The sequence below is a fragment of the Podarcis cretensis genome (genome assembly GCF_951804945.1).
Source record: "Podarcis cretensis genome assembly, chromosome: 13".
In the NCBI taxonomy this organism is placed as follows: Eukaryota; Metazoa; Chordata; class Lepidosauria; order Squamata; family Lacertidae; genus Podarcis; species Podarcis cretensis.
The window spans coordinates 56335906-56357886 of record NC_137182.1 but is presented as its reverse complement, the minus strand read 5'-3'; the positions used below and the strand labels follow the sequence as shown (position 1 = coordinate 56357886).

At 50.0% G+C, this 21981-nt stretch overlaps 1 protein-coding gene and 1 long non-coding RNA gene across 3 annotated transcripts; both read left to right on the top strand.

Moving 5' to 3' along the window:
- The first annotated feature begins 190 nt into the window (after nt 1–190).
- On the top strand, nt 191–20583 carry LOC307202254 (2-acylglycerol O-acyltransferase 3-like). 2 transcript variants are annotated; one of them, XM_079952109.1, is made up of 8 exons: nt 191–527; nt 1263–1358; nt 2605–2712; nt 4289–4359; nt 4519–4723; nt 6283–6454; nt 19560–19762; nt 20300–20583. In XM_079952109.1, exons 2-8 carry the CDS (start codon nt 1292–1294, stop codon nt 20452–20454), a joined length of 981 nt encoding a protein of 326 aa, XP_079808235.1. In that variant the 5' UTR covers nt 191–527; nt 1263–1291; the 3' UTR covers nt 20455–20583. The 2 variants fall into 2 exon arrangements, with proteins under 2 accessions (XP_079808235.1, XP_079808234.1); XM_079952108.1 differs by lacking the exon at nt 191–527 and adding an exon at nt 826–1038.
- LOC307202360 lies at nt 8194–10363 on the top strand. Its single transcript, XR_013832848.1, has 2 exons — nt 8194–8733; nt 8902–10363. It is a non-coding gene; the product is annotated as an uncharacterized lncRNA (long non-coding RNA).
- Nucleotides 20584–21981: the final 1398 nt, after the last annotated feature.

Below are 21981 nucleotides of genomic sequence, written 5' to 3'. Positions count from 1 at the left end.
AGGCCTCTTTGAAGTGTCTGCTTATGCAATGTCTGATGCTTACAGATTTCTGGAGGAAAGTATCGGGATATATAAATGCTAATTTGTAGAGAGGCTGCCCTGCCCTGAGGCAGGAAGCAATGTCATTACCAGGAAAAGGTTTGCGTAATTTTTGCCTCTGCCCCCGCCAGGGTCAGGTCAGCTTGGACCTCACTGCCCTGCCTGGCAGGAGATGGAGGAGGAGGGGGGGGCAACCTCTGAACTGCACCCAACACCCCCACCCACAGGGTGCTTCAGAAACCCTGGTGATTTCTCACCCTGTCTTTCTTCCAGGGGCACCTAAAGGCCATCAGGAGGAGCTGCGCTTGTTCCCTTTGAAAGGGAGGCAGCTGCAACTGCGGATCCTCAGAGCACTCTTCACCTGCTCAGAGGCACTCTTTCTTCCCTAGAGCTACAGTGCCACCAAAGCTGCGATTCCTGCCTTGCAAGGGGTTGGGCTGGATGACCCCTGGGGGTCCCTTCCAACTATACCGCTTTATGGTTCTACCGTAAGTCCCACTGTTTTTGAAATGCGTCTGTTTTGAAAACGGTTCTTCCCTGCTTTTTATTGCATTTTATGCTGCTCTGAGCCCAGCTTTGGCTGGGGAGGGCGGGATATAAATAAAATTTGATGATGATGATGATGAATATCTCCTCGAGAGCAGCTTCCTCCATTCTTCGTGGTTTGGAGAAGGGAGGCGGGCAGATGGGGCAATCGATCCTGGCACCCCAACCTTTGACTTGTGGGCCAAGAGGGCGGGGTGGCCCTGGGATGAGGGCCAAGGGGAGGGAGCTGAGGGCCAGCAAGGCAGGTGCCAGGCAGGGCTGGGAGTCAAAAGAAAAGAATCTGACGCGCCTTGTCTCCTTTCGGAGGAGGAGAGCTCAGCCAGGTCCCCTTTGCCTCACCTGGGTGACAGCAGCGTCCTTATTGCCAACTCACCTGGCTACCAAAGTGCAGGTGGCAGAGAGACAGACGGGTGCATTGCAGCCGCGGGCAAGACAACATCTTCTCCTGGACAAGTGAGCCTCTTTCCTCCTCCTCCTCCTCCTGCCCCACATGCTGCCCCCTTCCCGAGGGCACGGCTGAAGGGGAGCAGCTGGGCTTTGGGATGCAGGTCAGAGGCCACCTGTGCTGAACACACCTCCGTCTTCTCCCTTCTGCCAAGGCAGGGGCCCCTCCTGGCTGGAGTCCTGCTGCAGAGCCCCCCCCCCAACTCCCTCCCCCTTGTGGATTTTCTCCCCAGGATCTCTTCCTGAGACCCGGGGTCAGAAGATGGCTCTGAAGAAACACCTGGAGGCTCTTAGCGTCTTCCAGTTGGTGCTCACCTTCCTCTTCTTTGGTAAGTTGGGAGCTGGGAGGGAGGGAGGGAGGGAGGGGCAGGGGGTCTCAGGGAAGGGGGCAGCTTGGCCTCCTCCTCTTCCTGGGGCCATGGCCCTTGGGAGGTCCTCTGGCAGGCCAGGCCCCTGTAATAAAAGGAAAACTGCCCTTATTCCCGTATGTGGGGGACACAAGAGCCCTTACAGAGTCCTTTGCAGGTTCTCCATCAGTCGGAGAAAAGAACAGAGGCCAAGCAGAGAATATTGAGAAGCAAAGCAGCTAGTCTGATCTATATTGAACTGTTGCAACAGGGTGCCCCCTTCACACGCAGGAGAAGGAGGAGGAATGGAGGAGGACCCCGAACCAAGGTGTGCCCGCCTTTACATAGACTTTTTAAATTGGCCACCCTGGAGTCCAAGACCACCCCCAGATACATCATGCCTACATCGCAGAAAGGGCGGTCTGCAGCAGAAATCTGAGGGCCTTGTTTACCTCCTGTCTGGCAGGTCACCTGTTAATGGTCACTTGATTGGATACCCTGGGGAGCCTGGCCAGTCTTTTGTAATGACAAATACTTAGTTCCTGAGCCAGGTCACAGGCTCACCCTATTTATACACAGACATACCCTTAAGACAGGATTTGTGAAGGAAAAGACAATGGGGAGGCTTTTCCATTTTCCGTTGACCTTGCAGAGAAATTGTTTCGTCAGTTTGGGAGCCAAAATGGTTCCAGGGCTGTTTTCCAGTGCTGCTTCAGACATGTGGTTTATATATTTATGTACGTGTTTGCTTGGTACATTTATGAACATTTATTATATATATAAAACACCTTAAATTTTTTATTTCACCCCCCTCCCCCAAAAGCCAAACCCCCTCTTCTTTTCAAAGCAGATTTGGGCCAGGTGAGTCTGGACTAGGGAGTCAGCACCGCAGGGGGTTGGGCTAGATGACCCTGGGGTGCCCCTTCCAACCTAAAATGTTCTTCTGGGTTTAGGGGGGCTTCAGATCACATCCTCGGGGGTCTCGTGAAATTGGGGTTGTGGTCCCAGGCAGAGCTCTGAATCCCAGTGAAGGGGGAGCGCTGCTTGTGGGTAGTGTTGGGCGATATATTGATATATCATCCACAACCAGTTTTATGTCCACATTGTGATATTGGTTTCATATTTATTTATTTGGTTTTTCAAATCAGAATTTGGCAATCACATATCCAGCATACAACATAAAAACAAGATTCCACAGAATCTCCCTCCCTCTCCGCCCCCCCCCCAGGTGCCTTCTTCTCCGTTCTCCTGGTCTACCTGCTCCTCACCTCCTACTGGCCTATCAGCGTCCTGTATGTCGCCTGGTGGATCTTCGACTGGGATACGCCAGAGAGAGGTGAGTTTGATTCCCCCCAACCAGGGCCGGATTGGGGTTTGATGAGGCCCTAAGCTACTGAAGGTGATGGGGCCCATTATATGTCCAGCTGTCCTTTGTCCACAACAAATTGTTGCTGTTTTTTGTGTTGAATATATGCTATAACGTAATTGATGGACCTAATAAGTATCTCAAGCCATGCAACTGGTCCATGCAGATCGTAAGGTAAAGGTCAAGGGACCCCTGATCCTTAGGTCCAGTCGTGGCCAACTCTGGGGTTGCGGCGCTCATCTCGCTTTATTGGCCAAGGAAGCCGGCGTACAGATTCCGGGTCATGTGGCCAGCATGACTAAGCCGCTTCTGGCGAACCAGAGAAGCGCACAGAAATGCCGTTTACCTTCCTGCCAGAGTGGTACCTATTTATCTACTTGCACTTTGACGTGCTTTCGAACTGCTAGGTTGGCAGGAGCAGGGACTGAGCAACGGGAGCTCACCCCGTCATCGCGGGGATTCGAACCGCCGACCTTCTGATCAGCAAGTCCTAGGCTCTGTGGTTTAACCCCCAGCGCCACCCGCGTCCCAGATGCAGATCGTAGGTACCCTATATATAGAAATGAGCAAACCAGGGATATTTTAGGGAACAGGCTAGCAGGCGGGGCCCATGACTTACATCACAGGAGCCTACACAACACAAAACACTGTTGCTGTAGGTAGGTTTTATTTTATTTGTTTTTTATCTTATATTTCGGAAATGTACATCCAGGTTTTTTTCCTTCTGAGCCCCACACCCAGACCCACACAGCTGGAGCTGCTGCGTCGCCCTGCCCCTCCTCCTCCAGCTCACCCCCTTCCCCTGGGGCAGCGTGTGACCATCCCAAACCTGTTTTCCTCACTGCTATTGACTGTTGTCTATTTTCCAAGACAGCTTCCAATAGATGACACAATGGCAGAAGGCATTTCATCTCTCTCTCTCTCTCTCTCTGTATGGAGGGCAGAAAAATCAGCTGCATTTATTCATGTATTTATCATTAATTATTAAATATTGCTATAAAAACACACACGAAATTCTGTAATTGACAGGAATCAAAAGAACCCCCCCCCAAAAAAAAAATATAACATGGAATCAGAGTTGGTAGGGACCCGAAGGATCATCTTGCTCCTCATTATTGATTGATTGATTGATTGATTGATTGATTATAATTTTATTTATACCCTGCCCATCTGGCTGGGCTGCCCCAGCCACTCTGGGCGGCTTCCAACACACACACACATTAATAATAAAACATCAAGTATTAATAGTAACAATCAGATCCTACAAAAATGTCAGAATAACTTTGAAATAACATACCAAGTAAAGCAATATGCAATAATACATTAGAATCCAATAATAAACAGTAAAATTAAGCATCAGTAAGTCATAACTAAATAAATGATTTTTTAAGCAGAGGTCGGGTGGTCACCTGCCAGGGATTCCTCAGCTGTGATTCCTGCACTGCAGGGGGTTGGGCTGGATGACCCCTGGGGGTTAGGGTTAGGGTCCCCTTCCAACCCCACAGTTCTCTGACTCCGTCCCCTACCTGAACCCTTGTCTTCGCAGGTGGGCACCGCTGTGACTGGATGAGGCGCTGGAGAGTCTGGGAGCTCCACCGGGATTATTTCCCTATCAAGGTATGAGGAGGGGGCTGGCAGGGTCTCTGGAACCCCCGGAGACCAGATCACAGAGAAGCAGGAGGTGGTGGCCGTCAAAGGCTGCTGGCCATGGAATCTGCGCACTGACATTCAGGTGGGGGTCCAAATGCCAAAGGCCTCGCCCCTCTTGCCTTGCAGCTGGTGAAGACGGCCGAGCTGCCCCCGACGCGGAACTACGTCCTGGGCTCCCACCCCCACGGGATCATTTGCACGGGGGCCTTTTCCGCCTTCTGCACCGAGGCCACCGGCTTCCCCCGCACCTTCCCTGGCCTCCGCCCCAGGCTGGCCGCCCTCGCAGGGCTGTTTCGCATGCCCGTCTTCCGGGACTACCTGATGAGCTTAGGTGAGGCCAACGGGGCAAGGAATGCTGGGGGCGGGGAAGTGGGGTGGCCCCTCCCTAAGGACCATCTTCAAGAACCCTGGCCTGGCCCATCCAATGGGAGGAACCACCCCAGTCTCAGGAATGCCTTCCCAGAGCCCCTGGGAATAGAATTCCTCAGCAACAATGTCTGTTTTTCCTGCAATTCTTTGCTCCTGTGCAAAAGAAAAGGGGCGTTTGTTTGTGCAAATGATGATGATGATGATAATTATTATTATTTATACCCCACCCATCTGGCTGAGTTTTCCCAGCCACTCTGGGTGGCTTCCAACAGAAAATTAAAAACATGATAAACCACCAAACATGAAAAACTTCCCTAAACCTTCAGATGTCTCCTAAAAGTCAGATACCGTAGATTCTGGCATATAAGACGACTTTTTAACCCCAGAAAATTCTCTAAAAAGTCAGAGGTCGTCTTATATGCTGGGTATGGGTTTGCTGGGCAGCGGCAGTGGGCAGCGGGCTCTGCGCCGGGAGGAAGCTGCGCAGCGATGCTAAGCCGGCTTTGCTGGGGGGCTTCCTCCTGGTGTGGAGTGGAGCCCACCGCCCTCTGTTGCTGCCCAGCAAAGCTGCAGCGTATAAGACTGGCCATATTAAATCAACCCCCCAAATTGGCAGCTGCCCAGTCGCCTAATACACCGTAATCTACGCTAATTGTTTTTCTCTTTGACATCTGATGGGAGGTCGTTCCACAGGGTGGGTGCCACTATCGAGAAGGCCCTCTGCCTGGTTCCCTGTAACCTCACTTCTTGCAGGGAGGGAACCGCCAGAAGGCCCTTGGCTCTGGACCTCAGTATCCAGGCTGAACAATGGGGGTGGAGACGCTCCTTCAGGTCTACTGGGCCTTTGAGGCCGTTTAGGGCTTTCAAGGTCAGCACCAACACTTTGAATTGTGCTCAGAAAAATACTGGGAGCCAATGTAGGTCTTTCAGGACTGGTGTTATGTGGTCTCCCAGTCACCAGTCTGGCTGCCGCATTCTGGATTAGTTGTAGTTTCCAGGTCACTTTCAAAGGAAGCCTCACATAGAGCACATTGAAGTAGTCCAGGTGGGAGATAACCAGAGCATGCACCACTCTGGCCAGACAGTCCAGGGGCAGGGAGGGTCTCATCCTGCATCCCAGATGGAGCTGGTAGAAAGCAGCCCTGGACACAGAACTGACCTGCGCCTCCATGGACAGCTGTGAGTCCAAAATGACTCCCAGGTTGCGCACCTGGTCCTTCAGGGCCACAGTTGTCCCATTCAGGACCAAGGAGTCCCCCACACCTGCCCGCCCCCTTTGCCCCCCAAAGCAATACTTCTGTCTTATCAGGATTCAACCTCAATCGGTTAGCCACCGTCTCTCCTCCAACCACTTCCAGACGCGCTGATCCTTTGCCAGCGACCCTTTTGCGCTTTAATAGACTCGCATAATTTCAGAGTTGGAGGAGAATCGCGAGGGTCCTCTAGTCCAACCCCTGAAAAGCAGGGAACCCCTGGAGATGTTTCACACCCACAAGCACCTTTGCTTTCTCCCACTTCCAGGGTTGGTCCCGGTCAACAAAAGGTCCCTGGACTTCCTCCTGAGTGGCCCCCCCGGGCATGCGGTAGTCATCATGGTGGGGGGCGCGTCCGAGATGCTGGACACCGCCCCCGGAGAGCAGCGCGTCCGCCTTCAAGGGAGGAAGGGCTTCGTGCGCCTGGCGTTGCAACACGGGTAGGGGCACCAAGGGGGCAAGCGGGGGTCCGGGGGGCGTGTTGGGTGCAGGTCAGCAATATCTCGGGCCTCGTGAGCATGGCTGTGCTTTCCAGTGGATTTTGCCCCAATGAGCAATTGCAAGGACTGAAGATCCCTGCCCTTCCTTGTTGTGTAATTTTTTATTACATTTTCCCTCCGTTTTCAGCTTTACTAAGCCTGTCTGGACACTCTGACATACATTTTGGAAACGTATGTCTAAATGTTTAGTTCTGGACTTGAACTGTCCAGACTCTGCCAACGTCAAACAGGGTTGATTGTCTTCCCAAACGGTGATGGGCAAGCAACACTCCCCACACATCTCTTGGACCAAACACTGTAGAACTCCAGTTCCCTCCAAAGCTCTGACAACGCGCTGAATTCAGCTTCTGTAGAAGAAAGTGCAATGAGACTTTGCTTTCGGGACTTCCACCCAACTAGAGATTCTCCAAACTTCACTACCAACCCAGACCCTGATTTCCTGTCCCCAAGATTTGCCCAATCACTGTCAGTGCAGCATGTGAGCTGTGTGTCACCCGCAGCTGACAGTTTGAGGCAGAAATCTTTGGTATCCTGCAGATACCACAGCACTCTCTTGATGCCATTCCAGGCAGTCACACTGGCTTTGTAGCTTCCCTGCTGAGCAGATTTGTAGCAAATGCTATGTCTGGTCTGCTCCATTGGGAAACTCCCTAGAGCTGACTGAAAGATCTCAGCGTTTTCGAACTCAGTTTCGAGCTGACTGTCTTTCACATAGCTCGTTTCCATGGGTGTTCTGACCCCTACACACTCAGCCATCTTGAACTTCTCAAGCAACTGCTCAATCTTGCGTTTCTGACTGAGAAAGAAACTTTCGTGCTCGGTTCTATCTACCTGGACGCCTAGGTACACCTTTACCGGCCCTAGGTTCTTGAGTTTAAAATGCTTTTCAAGTTCTTTGGCAAAACCTTGCACCTGTTTACCAGTCTTAGCCACATGTATGGTGTCATCAACAAACACCAACACTAGCTCCTCTGTCTCTCCTGACCCCTTCAGGTTGTTGTTTAGTCATTTAGTCGTGTCCGACTCTTTGTGACCCCCTGGACCAGAGCAGGCCAGGCACTCCTGTCTTCCACTGTCTCCCGCAGTTTGGTCAAGCTCATGCTGGTAGCTTCCAGAACACTGTCCCACCATCTCGTCCTCTCTTGTCCCCTTCTCCTTGTGCCCTCCATCTTTCCCAACATCAGGGTCTTTTCCAGGGAGTCTTCTCTTCTCCTGAGGTGGCCAAAGTCTTGGAGCCTCAGCTTCAGGATCTGTCCTTCCAGTGAGCACTCAGGGCTGATTTCCTCCAGCGACTCTTGACATGTATTCAACTCTGGATTGTTGTTGTTGTTGTTTAGTCATGTCTGACTCTTCGTGACCCCCTGGACCAGAGCAGGCCAGGCACTCCTGTCTTCCACTGCCTCCCGCAGTTTGGTCAAACTCGTGCTGGTAGCTTCAAGAACACTGTCCCACCATCTCGTCCTCTGCTGTCCCCTTCTCCTTGTGTCCTCCATCTTTCCCAACATCAGGGTCTTTTCCAGGGAGTCTTCTCTTCTCCTGAGGTGGCCAAAGTCTTGGAGCCTCAGCTTCAGGATCTGTCCTTCCAGTGAGCACTCAGGGATGATTTCCTTCAGAATGGAGAGGTTTGATCTTCTTGCAGTCCATGGGACTCTCAAGAGTCTCCTCCAGCACCATACTTCTTTGGCCATCAGCCTTCTTTATGGTCCAGCTCTCACTTCCATACATCACTACTGAGAAAATAATAGCTTTAACTTTACGGACCTTTGTTGGCAAGGTGATGTCTCTGCTTCTTAAGATGCTGTCTAGGTTTGTTACTGCTTTTCTCCCAATACCCCTTCAGGTACAGGCAGCTATCTGCAAGACTCTTCCGGAAACTCATACTTTCCAAAGTTTCATTCAGACACAAATTCCAGTTTCTGGCCGACTGCTTGAGGCCATAGATGGATTTGTGTAACTTCCGCACTACATCTGGCTTATTGCCCTTGAACCCTGGAGGAGGTAGCATGTACAGATCCTCCTTCAGATCCGAGTTCAAAAAGCAACATCCACATCAAAATGATGTACCTGGCAACCCCTTTGGGCAGCAACTGCTAGTAGCAAGCACAGAGTTTCACTCCTAGAAGATGGAGCATACACTTCAGTGTAATGCAGCCCTTTTCTCTTAATGAAACCTCTAGCTACTAGCCTAGCTTTGTACTGTGGTGCTCCTGTTGCTATGGGTTTAATTCTGTAAACCCAATGACAGCACATGGCCTGTTTACCTGCTGGCAGTGTTGTGGTGGAGAACACACCTAGAGACTTCATTGAGTTCAACTCGTTCTCCATTGCCTCATGCCATTTTCTGGCTTCTGCCTGAGGCAACTGTTGCACTTCCTCAAAACTTTCAGGTTCACATTGAGCCAAACCAACCCACACGCTAGTGACTGAGAACCTTTTGGGCGGCTTCCCTTTCGTAGTGCGTGTAGAACGCCTTGGCACTACGTCAGATGCCCCCTCTCACCCTGAGGTACTGGGACCAGCATGTGTGTCCTTGTCCTCAGCAGACTCCCCCTCTGACTTACTGCGTCTTCTGAACTTAGCTGGACTGGTAGGAACTGGAGATGGCCATTCCTCTCCTGCTCCTGGTCAGGGACCTGATCCTCAGTAGGTTCAGTTACTAACTCTCCCTCTTCAGCAGAGTCAAGCAAACCCTGAGAGAATGTCAGGATTCCCATGGATGCCTGTCCACCCACTTTGCTCACAAAACTCAGCACTCCTGCTGACGAGAACCTGTGACTGGTTGCCCTCTGGATAAGCGAATCTCCACCCCTTTGTCCCTGGCTCATTCCCACAAAAGATCATTTTCTGGGACCTGGGGCCACCCTTCCTGCATTAGCTTTCGGCACAAGAACCAAAGCCTCACACCCAAACACACGAAAGAAATGTACCTTTGGTGTCTTACCATGCAAGAGAAAATAGGGTGCGCCCCCTACAACAGAGTTGTAGGAACAATTCAGAGTGAAATTCTCCGTTTTCCAAGCTTCCGCCCAGAAGCGTTGTGGTAAGCCTGAGTCAAAAAGCATCGCTTCCACCACTTCCTGGAGCGTTCTGTTCCGCCTTTCTGCCACCCTATTTTCCTGTGGTGAGTGCAGAACAGTCAACCTGTGACGTATCCCTTTCTGGCGAAAGTAATTCTGCAACGCAGTGAACTCCCCACTGTGGTCTGATTGGAAACTGGAAACCCTCAGTGAGAATTGGAGTTCCACTGCAGTGACCCACTCCCTCAGCATGGTGGCAGCTTCACCCTTGTCGTTCAGAGGTATCACCCAGCTGTTTCTGGAGTAATCATCTGTCAAGGTTAAAACCTATTTAGCCGCACCCAGACTTGCAAAAAGGCATAAGGCCAAAATATCTGCATGAACCAACTCAAAAGGTTTCTTGGTTACGCTGTCAGACCTAGGATAACTGCTCGTTTTTACCTTTGCCTTCTTGCATGCTCTGCAATCCAGGAACATGACTTCATTTTGCATCCCTCAGTGCACCCTGGTATTTTTCTCACATATCCCCAATTGCAGTGGGACATCCTCCTGTGCCACAAATGATGACACATATAGTGAGTGGGAACATTTGCACACAGTGCCTGTGCTGACCCAGTGTTACCCTTACCTGCTTGAGATGTTTCCAGAATAGCCGGACATTCAACACTGAATGCTGTTCAGTGTTCCAGTCCCGCCCCTGGAAATAGAGCATGCATTATTCTCAAAGCAAACCTTAAACCCATCTCTAACTAGAGAAGACACAGACCATAGACAGCATTACATCCCTAGGACCACAAATGCTTCCAGTTCAGCCTGCAAAAAAGGAACAAAAGCAGAGCCAACAGTTGTCAGCTGTCTCTTGGAACCATCGGCAAGAGTGACTGTTTTTCCTTTGGAAACAGCTCTGCGGTTCTGCATTTGGCCACCAGATGGCAGCAGATGATGACTGGCTCTGCTGTCAATTATCCAGCGCTGTACGTTGCTCTGGTCACTGTCCTTCACTGTTGCTATGGAAACTGCCAAATGACATGACGTTGCATCTCTCTCAGTTCCCCTGGGACCTTTCCTTACGTTCCCACACCAGTCCGTTCCCCTAATCTGGTTGCCCGGGGCAACGGCCTTGGATGTATTCTGTGCAGCTTCCTTGGGACTGTTTATGCAGGTGGGTTTCCGAGCCACAACGATAACGTCTCGTAGCAAAAGCCTTCACGGTGTCCTCTTTCACTGCCCCCCCCCCACTCTTGGAAGCAGGACTGCCTGGGCCAGCGCGTGCCCCTCTCTCTGCCGATGTTCCTCCTCATCGCATAGGCGACCCGAGACAAACTGCAATGTTAGGTTGGCAGGGGGCATGGCTTCTAGAGTTAGGCACAAATTGTCTAGTAAGCTCAGAAGTAAATTGTCTAGTAAGCTCTTGTCTAGTAAGCTCAGAAGAATGTGAACATTCAAATCTTCTGGAAAATTCACGTTTAACTGTCTCAGTCAGTATAACACAGCCACCATTTTCAGTATAAGAGTATAACACAGCCACATGTTCTCTGATGCTGTCCCCAGGATGTAGCCTCAGCTCAAACAAACTTTTGTTTTGTTTTTTTAAAATATTTATTGAGATTTTACAAAAAACAAAAGTTTACAGAATGAAATAAAAGCATGTAAGAAAGAAAAAATAAGAAAAAGAAATATGCAAAAATTAAGAAATAAAGATTACAAGATAAAAAGAAAAATTAAAAAGAAATACATTTTTAAGTATCTTTGAACTCATTTGCTTGTTTCGTTGACCTCCTCACACCTCCCCTTTTTGTATTCCCATTTACATAATCAAATCAGCAAATCCTTGCCCGCTTTCATTTATCTTAACTCTAAATCTTAACATATTATTATATATTTTCATATGTTATCAATCCATTTTTGCATATTCTTGTTAACTTTGTTGCTAATGCCACTTATTTTCAATCCAACATCATTTTAACATTCCTTAATGTAACTTTACTTTTCCTCCTTTCACCAATTAACAGTCAGTTATTCCCAAATCCTTTATATCATTCCTGCTAAATTTAGGTTATGCTATGCTTTTAAATAGGTTGTGTTATATTCTGGATTATGTATGTTTTGATAGATTATGTCTGAATAGGATGAGAGTGTTGGAGATACGTGCAAATGTGTATGTGAATCCGGTCTTGGGTGTTTGATTTTCGTTGTTGTGTATACTGTGTATATACGGACAATGACAATAAATTTATCTATCTATCTATCTATCTATCTATCTATCTATCTATCTAAAATCATATAATATTATTCCAACATCCTTCTAACAGATATTAATTTTACAATATTTCTGCAGATAGCCTTTAAATTTATTCCAATCTTCTTCCACCAGCTCTTCTCCCAGGTCTCGGATTCTGCCAGTCATTTCCGCCAATTCCATATAGTCCATCACCTTCATCTGCCACTCTTCCAGAGTGGGTAAATCTTGTGTCTTCCAATACTTTGCGATGAGTATTCTTGCTGCTGTTGTTGCATACATAAAGAAAGTTCTATCCTTCTTTGACACCAATTGGCCGACTATGCCCAGGAGAAAGGCCTCTGGTTTCTTCAGAAAGGTATATTTAAATACCTTTTTCATTTCATTATAGATCATTTCCCAGAAAGCCTTAATCTTTGGGCACGTCCACCAAAGGTGAAAAAATGTACCTTCATTTTCTTTACATTTCCAACATTTATTGTTGTGCAGATGATATATTTTTGCAAGCTTGACTGGTGTCATGTACCACCTGTATATCATTTTCATAATATTCTCTCTTAGGGCATTACATGCCGTAAATTTCATACCGGTGGTCCACAACTGTTCCCAGTCGGCAAACATAATGTTATATCCAACATCTTGTGCCCATTTAATCATAGCAGATTTAACCGTTTCATCCTGCGTATTCCATTTTAACAGCAAGTTATACATTCTTGAAAGTATCTTAGTTTTGGAATCTAACAATTCTGTTTCCAATTTTGATTTTTCCACCTGGAAGCCATTTTTTTTGTCCAAATTATAGGCCTCTCTTATTTGATAATAGTGAAGCCAGTCTCGCACTTTGTCTTTTAATTTCTCAAAACTCTGCAATTTCAATTTGTCTCCTTCTTGTTCCAAAATTTCCCAATATTTCGGCCATTTGGCCTCCATATTGAGCTTTTTCTGAGCCTTTGCCTCCATCGGTGACAACCACCTTGGGGTTTTATTTTCAAGTAGGTCTTTATATCTTATCCAGACATTAAACAATGCTTTCCTGACAGTATGGTTTTTAAATGCTTTATGTGCTTTAACCTTGTCGTACCACAAATATGCATGCCACCCAAATACATTGTTGAAACCTTCTAAGTCCAAAATGTCTGTGTTCTCAAGGAGCAGCCAATCCTTCAGCCAGCAGAATGCTGCTGACTCATAATAAAGTTTAAGGTCTGGCAGGGCAAATCCGCCTCTTTCCTTTGCATCAGTTAATATTTTAAATTTTATTCTGGGCTTCTTGCCCTGCCAGACAAATCTAGAAATGTCTCTCTGCCACTTCTTGAAACAGTCCATTTTGTCCAGAATTTGCAGTGATTGAAACAAAAATAACATTCTTGGCAATACATTCATCTTTATAGCTGCAATTCGACCCAACAAGGAAAGCTTCAAATTTGACCATATTTCTAAGTCTTTTTTCACATCTGTCCAACATTTCTCATAGTTATCTTTAAATAGATTTAAGTTCTTAGCAGTCATATTAACCCCCAGTGTAATGGTTATAAGGGGTTACTTGTGCGTAAGTTGCCGTTACTTTTGGCTAGAGTGCCTGGCTAACCATGCCTTGGCTGACAGCCCTCACTCCGTGGCCGTTCAGTCGCTTGCAGAATCCGTCAGTGGGCGTTTCTTGAACCTCTTCCAGCATAAGAGCTGTTTGACGCCAAGTTTCCTCCTACTCTCCCTGCACGGAACTCTTCTACGCAAGGAAGGAGTAGGCAGAGGCGTGCCCGTGCTCTCTCCACTAGTCTCGGGTGAAGAGTCTTGGAGACCTCTCTCCGAATCCTCCATCTCCCTCCCTTCTCTACTGGTGTTACGCTGAATTCCTTCCCCCCTGCTGGTCCCCTCTCCTGCATCGCTTTGGAGCCTTGCCTCCACCTCTCGCTCTGATGTCAGTTCCCTGACATCCACCTCCCTCCCAGGACCCCCTCCACCCCTGGCCCGACCCTGTGACGTAACTTTGTCTCTCTCTTCGGCCAACGATGCAGGGAATCCCCGGAAGGAGCTGCCGTCATCCTCCGAGGACTCGAATCCTGCTTCCCACCCGCTCAGATTTCTTCGCTCGGGACGGGCTTCCCAATCCGATTCCTCCTCCTCTGACGTTTCTCCTCCTCCCTCTTCGGAAGCAGGAAAACCCACAAAATCCCCTTCCTCGTCTGTGGTACCAAATTGCTCCTCCCAGAATCTCTCTATTGGTTTGGGCTTACCCGGATACCTGTCGTGGAACTCCTCCACCAGATATCCATCATCTATCTCCCACGCGGGAACCCACATGTTTTCTGACTCGGGCTCTCCTTCCCAAGCTACCAGGTACTCCACCTGCCGCCCCCGCCCCCGCCATCGCGAATCTAGGATCTCCATCGCCTGGTTGCGGTGTTCCCTCTCCTCTACTTGCGGGTGTGTAAAGCCTTCTCCCCCTTCCCCCCGGAACTCCCGTTCCCCCCTGTACGGTGAAAGTAGGGACCTATGAAACACCGGGTGGATTTTCATGCTGTCTGGCAACCTGAGCCTGAATGCCACAGGGTTCACTTGCAGCGTTACCTCAAAGGGTCCTAGCCATTTTGGCCATAGCTTCTTGCACCCTCCCTTAAAGGGTAGCCCTTGGGTGGACAACCACACCCGGTCCCCCACCCTTATAATCTCCCCTTCCCGGCGACGTTTGTCTGCTTGTCTCTTGTACACTTCCTTGGCCCTTTCCAAGTTCATCTTAAGTTGCTGGTGCAGGGCCTCCATTTCTTCCACAAACTGTTCTGCTGCAGGCACGCTCCACCCTTCCTCCCCCCTCCCGGGAAAGGCCCTGGGGTGACACCCATAATTAGCCATGAACGGGCTCATCCCCGTGGACACATGCTCAGCATTATTGTACGCAAATTCGGCCAGTGCTAGTCTCTCTACCCAATCGTTCTGTCTCTCGTTGAAATAGCAGTGCAGGTATTGCTGTAAAATACTGTTTGCTCTCTCTGCTTGCCCGTTGGTCTCCGGGTGTCTCGCCGTCGAGAATCCCACCTCCTCCTGCAATAAGTTCATGAGCCTCCTCCAGAACCTCGAGGTAAATTGTTTCCCTCGGTCAGAGATAACCCTCGAAGGAGCTCCATGCAGCCTGAAGATGTGGTCAACAAACAACCGGGCCGTTTCCTCTGCCGTTACTGCATGTGAGCAAGCTATGAAGTGGCACATTTTGGTTAGCAGATCCACTACTACCATGACTGCTGTCTTCCCTCTAGACTTGGGCAAATCTGTCATAAAATCGATAGATACCACCTCCCAGGGTCTTCCCGGTGTAGGTAAGGGTTCCAGCAACCCTGCCGGGGCAGCCCTCTCCCCTTTAGCCCGTTGACAGCGGTCACACCCACGTACATACTCTCGTACATCTTCCCTCACCCTTGGCCACCAGAACTCCCTGGTAACCAGCAACATAGTTTTGTGTTGACCAAAGTGCCCCGCTGTTGGGTTGTCGTGAAGCTGCTTGAGCACCCTTTCCCTCAAGGCCCCCCCTGGTACGTACATCGCCCCCTTGTAGTACAGCAGTCCTTCCCTTTCCTCAAAGCCTCCCTGGTCTCCCCTCGCTTCCCTGAGCTCCCTGATTCTGGTTTGAGCGAATTCGTCGTGGTGAATCAGCTCGGTTACTTCTTGTTTCCCAACCAACGCTCCCCCACACACCCATCGTTCCTCTGGGAACACGTGTCTCACTTCTGGCGGTCCCTCTTCTTCCGTGTACTCCGGCTTCCTGGACAGCACGTCTGCCCTCACGTTCTCTTCTCCCGGCACGTACCGGATCTTGAAGAAGAACTTGGAGAACTCCTGTGCCCATCAAATCTGTCTCTGGTTGAGAACTCGAGCCGTTCTCCAGTATTCCAAGTTCTTGTGATCCGTGCACACCTGGATCTTGTGCTGGGCTCCTACTAGCAGATGTCTCCACTGACGAAAGGCTGCGTAAATTGTGAGCAGTTCGCGATCATACACCGTGTAGTTTCGTTCCGACTTGCTCAGCTTCCACAAGAAAAAGGCGCACGGTCTCCAGGCATGCTGCCCCCCCGGCTGCAACAACACCGCTCCGATGGCCCGATCCGATGCGTCTGTCTCCAGCCTCATTGGCTTCTGCAGATCCACGTGCAGGAGTTGTTCCTCCGAAGCGAACGCCTTCTTTAGTCTTTCGAAGGATTGTTGGGCACTTTCGGTCCACACGAACTTCTTCTTGCTGCTGAGACAATCTGTGATGGGCGCGGTCAAGTGGGCGAAGTTTTTGATGAACTTCCGGTAGAAGTTGCTGAACCCGAGGAACCTCTGCACATCTTTTCGTGTTTTGGGGGTCTTCCAATCCAGCACCGCCTGCACCTTGCTGGGGTCCATAGCTAGGCCTCTGTCCGACAACTTGTACCCCAGAAATTCCACTTCCCTGGCGTGAAATTGGCACTTCTCCAGTTTGACCCACAACTGGTGCTTCAGCAGTCTCTTTAGCACTTCCCTGACGTCCTGGACATGCTGTTCCTCATTGTCCGAATAGATTAGGACGTCGTCCAGAAATGCTACGCAGTTCTTGTACAGCAGGGAACCCAACACGTGGTGCATGAAGGCTTGAAAACAGGCTGAGCCTGACTGTAATCCAAATGGCATAACTAGGTACTCAAAGGCCCCCAGGGGGGTGAACATGGTGGTTTTCCATTCGTCCCCCTCCCTCATCCTAATCAAATTGTATGCTCCCCTGAGGTCCAGCTTGGTAAAGATCTTTCCCTTCCTTACCCGTGTTAGAATGTCATCAATTCTGGGCATTGGGAAGGTCACGGGTTCTGATACAAGGTTCAACTTTCGATAGTCTACGACCAATCTGGGCTGATTCGTGTTTTTTTTGTCCACCAAAAACACAGGGCTGCCCCCCACTGCCTTAGATTCTCTTATGAAACCCCTTTTCAGGTTCTTGTCAATAAAGTTCCGCAACTCCTGCATCTCCCGGTCCGACATGGCATACAGCTTCCTCACTGGCAGCTGCGCCCCTGGGAGTAAATTTATTTGGCAGTCAAAGGGCCTATGTGGTGGCAGCCTGTCCGCCTCCCTCTCGCTGAAGACCTCCTGCAGGTCAGCGTACTGTGGCGGCACCTCTCCTCTCGGCTTCAGTGCCGTTCCCGCCACTCTGGCCACCCTCAACCTTGGCTTTCCCCCCCTAGACAGTGTTCCAAACAGTGAGCTGACCCAAAGGTGACTGTCCGTTGATGCCAAGCCACCACTGGATCATGTAGTGCTAGCCAGCTCATGCCTAATATTATTGGGGGTCCTGCCAGTGTGGCCACGTGAAAGGCAATGGTTTCTGTGTGCCTGGAAACCCTCATTCTCATTGGTGGGGTTTGATGCGTCACCTCCCCTCCCAGCAGCTCCCTGCCATCTATCGTGGTGACTTAGAGGGGAAAATCTCGTGGCAGTAGGTGGAGTTGGTGCTCTAGTGCGAAGTCCTTGCTGAAGAAATTGCAGGAACTGCCTGAATCCAGCAGCCCCTTCACCTTGACTGGGTGTCCATTTGGGAGTTCTAGCACCACCTCTATGGCTATTGACGCCTTGGGTGGGTCTGGTTGGGGCACTTCCATTAGTTGCTGGCCTGGCTGCTGTGCCCCCCAATGGGCAGCCAAGTGTTGGCGTTTCCCTGCACCTTCTCCTCTGCCCCCTGCTCCTCACCACCAGCGGCTCCCACCATCCCTTGCCAAGCCTTTCTTTGTGGACAAGCCCTGGCAAAGTGTCCTGGCCGTTGGCAGAGGAAACACTTCTTGGTGCTTTTGCCATCCTTTCCCTCCCTCTTGCGTCCTTTGCTGGCGTTTGAAACCTCGCGCGCGCGCGCTCCATCGATCTCCATTGGCTCAACGGACTGGGAAGGCTGCTTTGGCATCTCAGGAATGCGGTAGTCAGGGCAATGCTCTCCTCTCCCTTCCCGCCTCTCCAAAGCGCGCGCTTCCTGTCTGGCTCCTATCGCAAGCACAGCTTTGGTCAATTCGTCCATAGATTGCGGGCGGGGCGCGCGGGAGAGCTCGTCCTTCACGGCTGGGGACAACCCCTCCTCAAACAGCATTTGTATAGGTGGGGAATCTAGGTTCCATTCCAGCCGGTGTATTAACATTGCAAAACGGGACCAATAGTCTCTAACTGATTGGTCCCCCTGCTTGCATCTCATCAGTTCCCGCTGGGTCACACTCTGCTCAATTTGGCTTGAATACATCGCGTCCAAAGCCTCCAGTCTGGCTCATGGTCTCCTGCCTGTGCACAAGTAACTTCAGGCACTGACGGATTGCTGTAATGGTTATAAGGGGTTACTTGTGCGTAAGTTGCCGCGGAACTCTTCTACGCAAGGAAGGAGTAGGCAGAGGCATGCCCGTGCTCTCTCCACTAGTCTCGGGTGAAGAGTCTTGGAGACCTCTCTCCGAATCCTCCATCTCCCTCCCTTCTCTACTGGTGTTATGCTGAATTCCTTCCCCCCCTGCTGGTCCCCTCTCCTGCATCGCTTTGGAGCCTTGCCTCCACCTCTCGCTCTGATGTCAGTTCCCTGACACCCAGATATTTCACTTTCTTAACTAATGTTAAGCCTGTCTCCTTCTGAAACCTCTCTTTCTCAATCGGTGTTAAATTTTTCTCAAGAACTTTAGTTTTTGACTTGTTCAACTTAAATCCAGCCACATGACCAAATTCTTGAATCAGTTCTAATACTCTTTTCGTACTAGATTCTGGCTCCTGTAACGTCAAAACTAAGTCATCTGCAAAGGCTTTGAATTTGTATTGTTTGGCTCCGACCTGTATACCTTTAATCAAACGGTCCCTTCTAATCATGTTCAGCAAAACCTCCAGGACCAAAATAAAAAGCAATGGGGAAATTGGGCAGCCTTGTCGTGTCCCTTTCTCTATCTCAAATTCCTCTGTCACCACATTATTAACTATCAATTTAGCCTTTTGTTCTGAATAGATTGCACTTATACCATTTTCAAACCCTTGACCAACCCCCATCCCCTGAAGATTTTTCTTCATAAAATTCCAAGAAATGTTGTCAAAGGCTTTCTCCGCATCCACGAAAATTAGAACTGCTTTAGTACTGATGTTCACTTGCAACTTCTCCAAAATGTTAATTATATTCCTCGTATTATCAGACAAGTGTCTACCTGGGAGAAAGCCAGCTTGGTCTTTATGTATCTCTTCCACTAATACTTTTTTTAATCTGTTAGCCAAAATATCAGCAAATATTTTGTAATCCATGTTGAGCAGGGATATGGGGCAGTAGTTCTTAAGTTGTGTCTTTTCAGACTCAGTTTTCGGTATAAGCGTAATATAAGCTTCCTTCCACGACTCTGGCGCTTTTTTCCCCTCCAAAATTTCATTACAGACCTCCTTGTTTTACAAACAAACTTTTGGGGACACAGATCTTGGCTCCTGCTGTGGTTCTGTGATGGACCCTCTCAAGAGCTGGCCAAATCACCTGGGCGGCTGACTCCATAATCTGTGAGTTATGAGCCATAGCTTTTTCTGCTGAATGTCTGTGAACAGCTGAAGTGCTTTGGCATCCAGCACTCTTCCGATGCGCCGCTCTGCTCCTCCTGGCTTCAGCAGAGTATAACAGATAGCAAGTGTGTGTGTAGGAATCAGAGGCATGCAGAGAAACCCTCATACGCAGCTCCTTCTAATCTAAGAAGCGATTTATTGTACAGCACCAAAATAAATCAACGACCCGGGAGAGCACACCAACATTCTGTCTCTCCCTCTCTCAAAACAGAAAGTAAACTCTTCCTCCTCGCAGGGCTGACCTGGTGCCTGTTTACACCTTTGGGGAGAACGACATTTACCGACAGATCCGGTTCCCCGAGGGCAGCTTCGTTCGCCGCCTCCAGCTCGGTTTCAAGCAGCTGATCGGATTCGCCCCTTGTCTCATCAGCGGGAGGGGCCTCTTCTCCAGCACCTCTTGGGGGCTCCTGCCCATGGCTGCCCCCCTCACGGTGGTGGGTAAGGACCCACAAGGCTCCCCGTTCCTTCCTTAGCCTTCTCCTTGCACCCCAAAATCCCCCCAACTCACCAACCTGCTTGCAAAGAGCCATAAACTCTTCAGCATCGTACAAAACAGCATGTTCTGGTGCATCTCCCTTTCACCCTCTCTTCGAACTGAATCGGAGACCTGTGGAGTTGAATGGGACCCCCAAGGGTCATCTAGCCCAACCCCTCTGCAATGCAGAAATCAAACGAGCCGCCTCGTTTTATGGGGCTTGCTATGGAGGGAGCTGCGATTGCGTGTGTGCGTGCACACACACACCGACTTCCTTCTCCCCTTCCTTGGAGGTTTCTAAGCAGAGGTTGGTTGGCCATTAATCAAGGGGTTGGGCTAAATGACCCTTGGGGTCCCATCCATTCCTGCACTTAAGCCACCCCTGAAACCCAAGGCCAGAGTGCAAAGCTGCTGGGGTGGGGAGGCCCTGGCTGCCATGGGGTGGGGGCGAGGGGCAGAGCTGACCCCCCAACCACCCATGCTTCTTCTCCTTCCTGCAGTGGGGAAGCCTATCCCGGTCCCGCTCCGCCCGCGCCCCACCGAGGACGAGGTGAACAGCTTCCACGCTCTCTACGTTGAGGCCCTGAAGGAGCTCTTTGATGCCCATAAAGAATCCTGCGGCCTCCCGGCCTCCCAGCAGCTCCTCGTCACCTAGAGGGACCCAGACTTGACCCAAAGCAGCATCAGGGGACACAGGGTTGTGATGGGGGGAGACACGCGGGAGTCTTTGCCCCCCCCATCCCCATCTGTACACACCATTTCCAATAAAAGGCGCCGTGCCTGATGTCTGATTTTGGGTCCTTGATGCCCGAACCCCCTTTTTGTGCTCGCCTGCGGAGCCCAAGGCCGGTTGTCTCATTCACACGTGCATTATTAACCTGAGGTTTGCAGAGCCCAGCAGCCAGAGAAGCAAGCCGTGGCCCTGTTAGAATACCTGCTCCATGACTGCAGTCATGGGATTGTTGTCTATCACATGACGGTGTATGTTTTGACTCCACAGAGTGGGAAGTGACGGAGTCAGGATGTTTGTGTTCCGTGAAGTGGGACTATTGTCCTTTGTTCTTTTTCTCCTTGCTGTCTGATGCTAGAGAGAGAGGGAGCCATGTTGCAGTGCTCCGTGTGTGTTTATATGTAAATAAAGTAGATTAGCCAAAATGCTGAGTTCTGTTACGCATGATGTGCATACTCTGCAGATCCCTAAGTGTGCCGGTGTCGGTTGGGATCGGTCCAGGCTGAAGAAAGCTTTTGAAGCTCCCGAACGATCGATCAGGAGGGAGAGAACATGCCAGTCGGGCATGTTTCTCTGCCAGGGTCCTACTCGGGTGTAGGCCGAGCTCCTGACAGGCCCTGGATCCATGGCGCTGGCTTGAGGGTGCTGCCCACACGCCCTCCGGGTGAGCAGCTAGGAGCTTGCCTGTCTGCAAGAGAAAAGATCATTTGGACACGCAGGCCTAGCTCTTACTCGGAAAAGGGGGCTGTTACGGAGATTACGGGGGGGGCACATCTTTAAAGTAAAATATTACAAATATTATGCCTGAATGTATCCTTCCAACTTGACAGCTCAGGGAAGTTACCTAGCTTTAAAATAATATAAAATCATCTCCTTTCCCAGTTTCCCCCATTCCAAAGCTATTTTCCCTTTGCAAAAGAACTCCAGGAAGTTCCCAGAGGTGACAATTGCTGGGCTCATTGTTAGCCAAGGGAAGCCAAATCTCATCACCAGACTTGTCTCAGGCTCCAGACATGCAAAGGAACTTCTATTGTACTTTTGGGTGGTGGGTACTTAAGACATACTTGTCTATGCTAATCTTATACCTGACTCTTGCCCTGCCATGTCTGCTTATGCTAATCTTGTACCAAGGACTTGTCTGGGCATGTTTGCCAAGGTTAACCCCTCCCCTTCGAACTGTATTCTGGGATATGGTGGGAAAGTTTTAAAAGTCTTTGTCACCCCATCCTCGGGGTTCAGAATTTGCTCTTTGAACCTACTGCACAATAAACTTTGGTCTACAGCTATTTGCTCCGGTTGGCTGGACTCCTTCCTTTATTCCGCAGGGACCCGCGGGCTCTGCCCGATGAGCTGGGGGACTGAGCAGCCTCGCACCCAGATTTTTCCTTAACAGGGGCCCTGCTCTTTGGCCAGGAAAAAGAGGGAGGGTAAGCTGGGCTTACTGCCAACCTA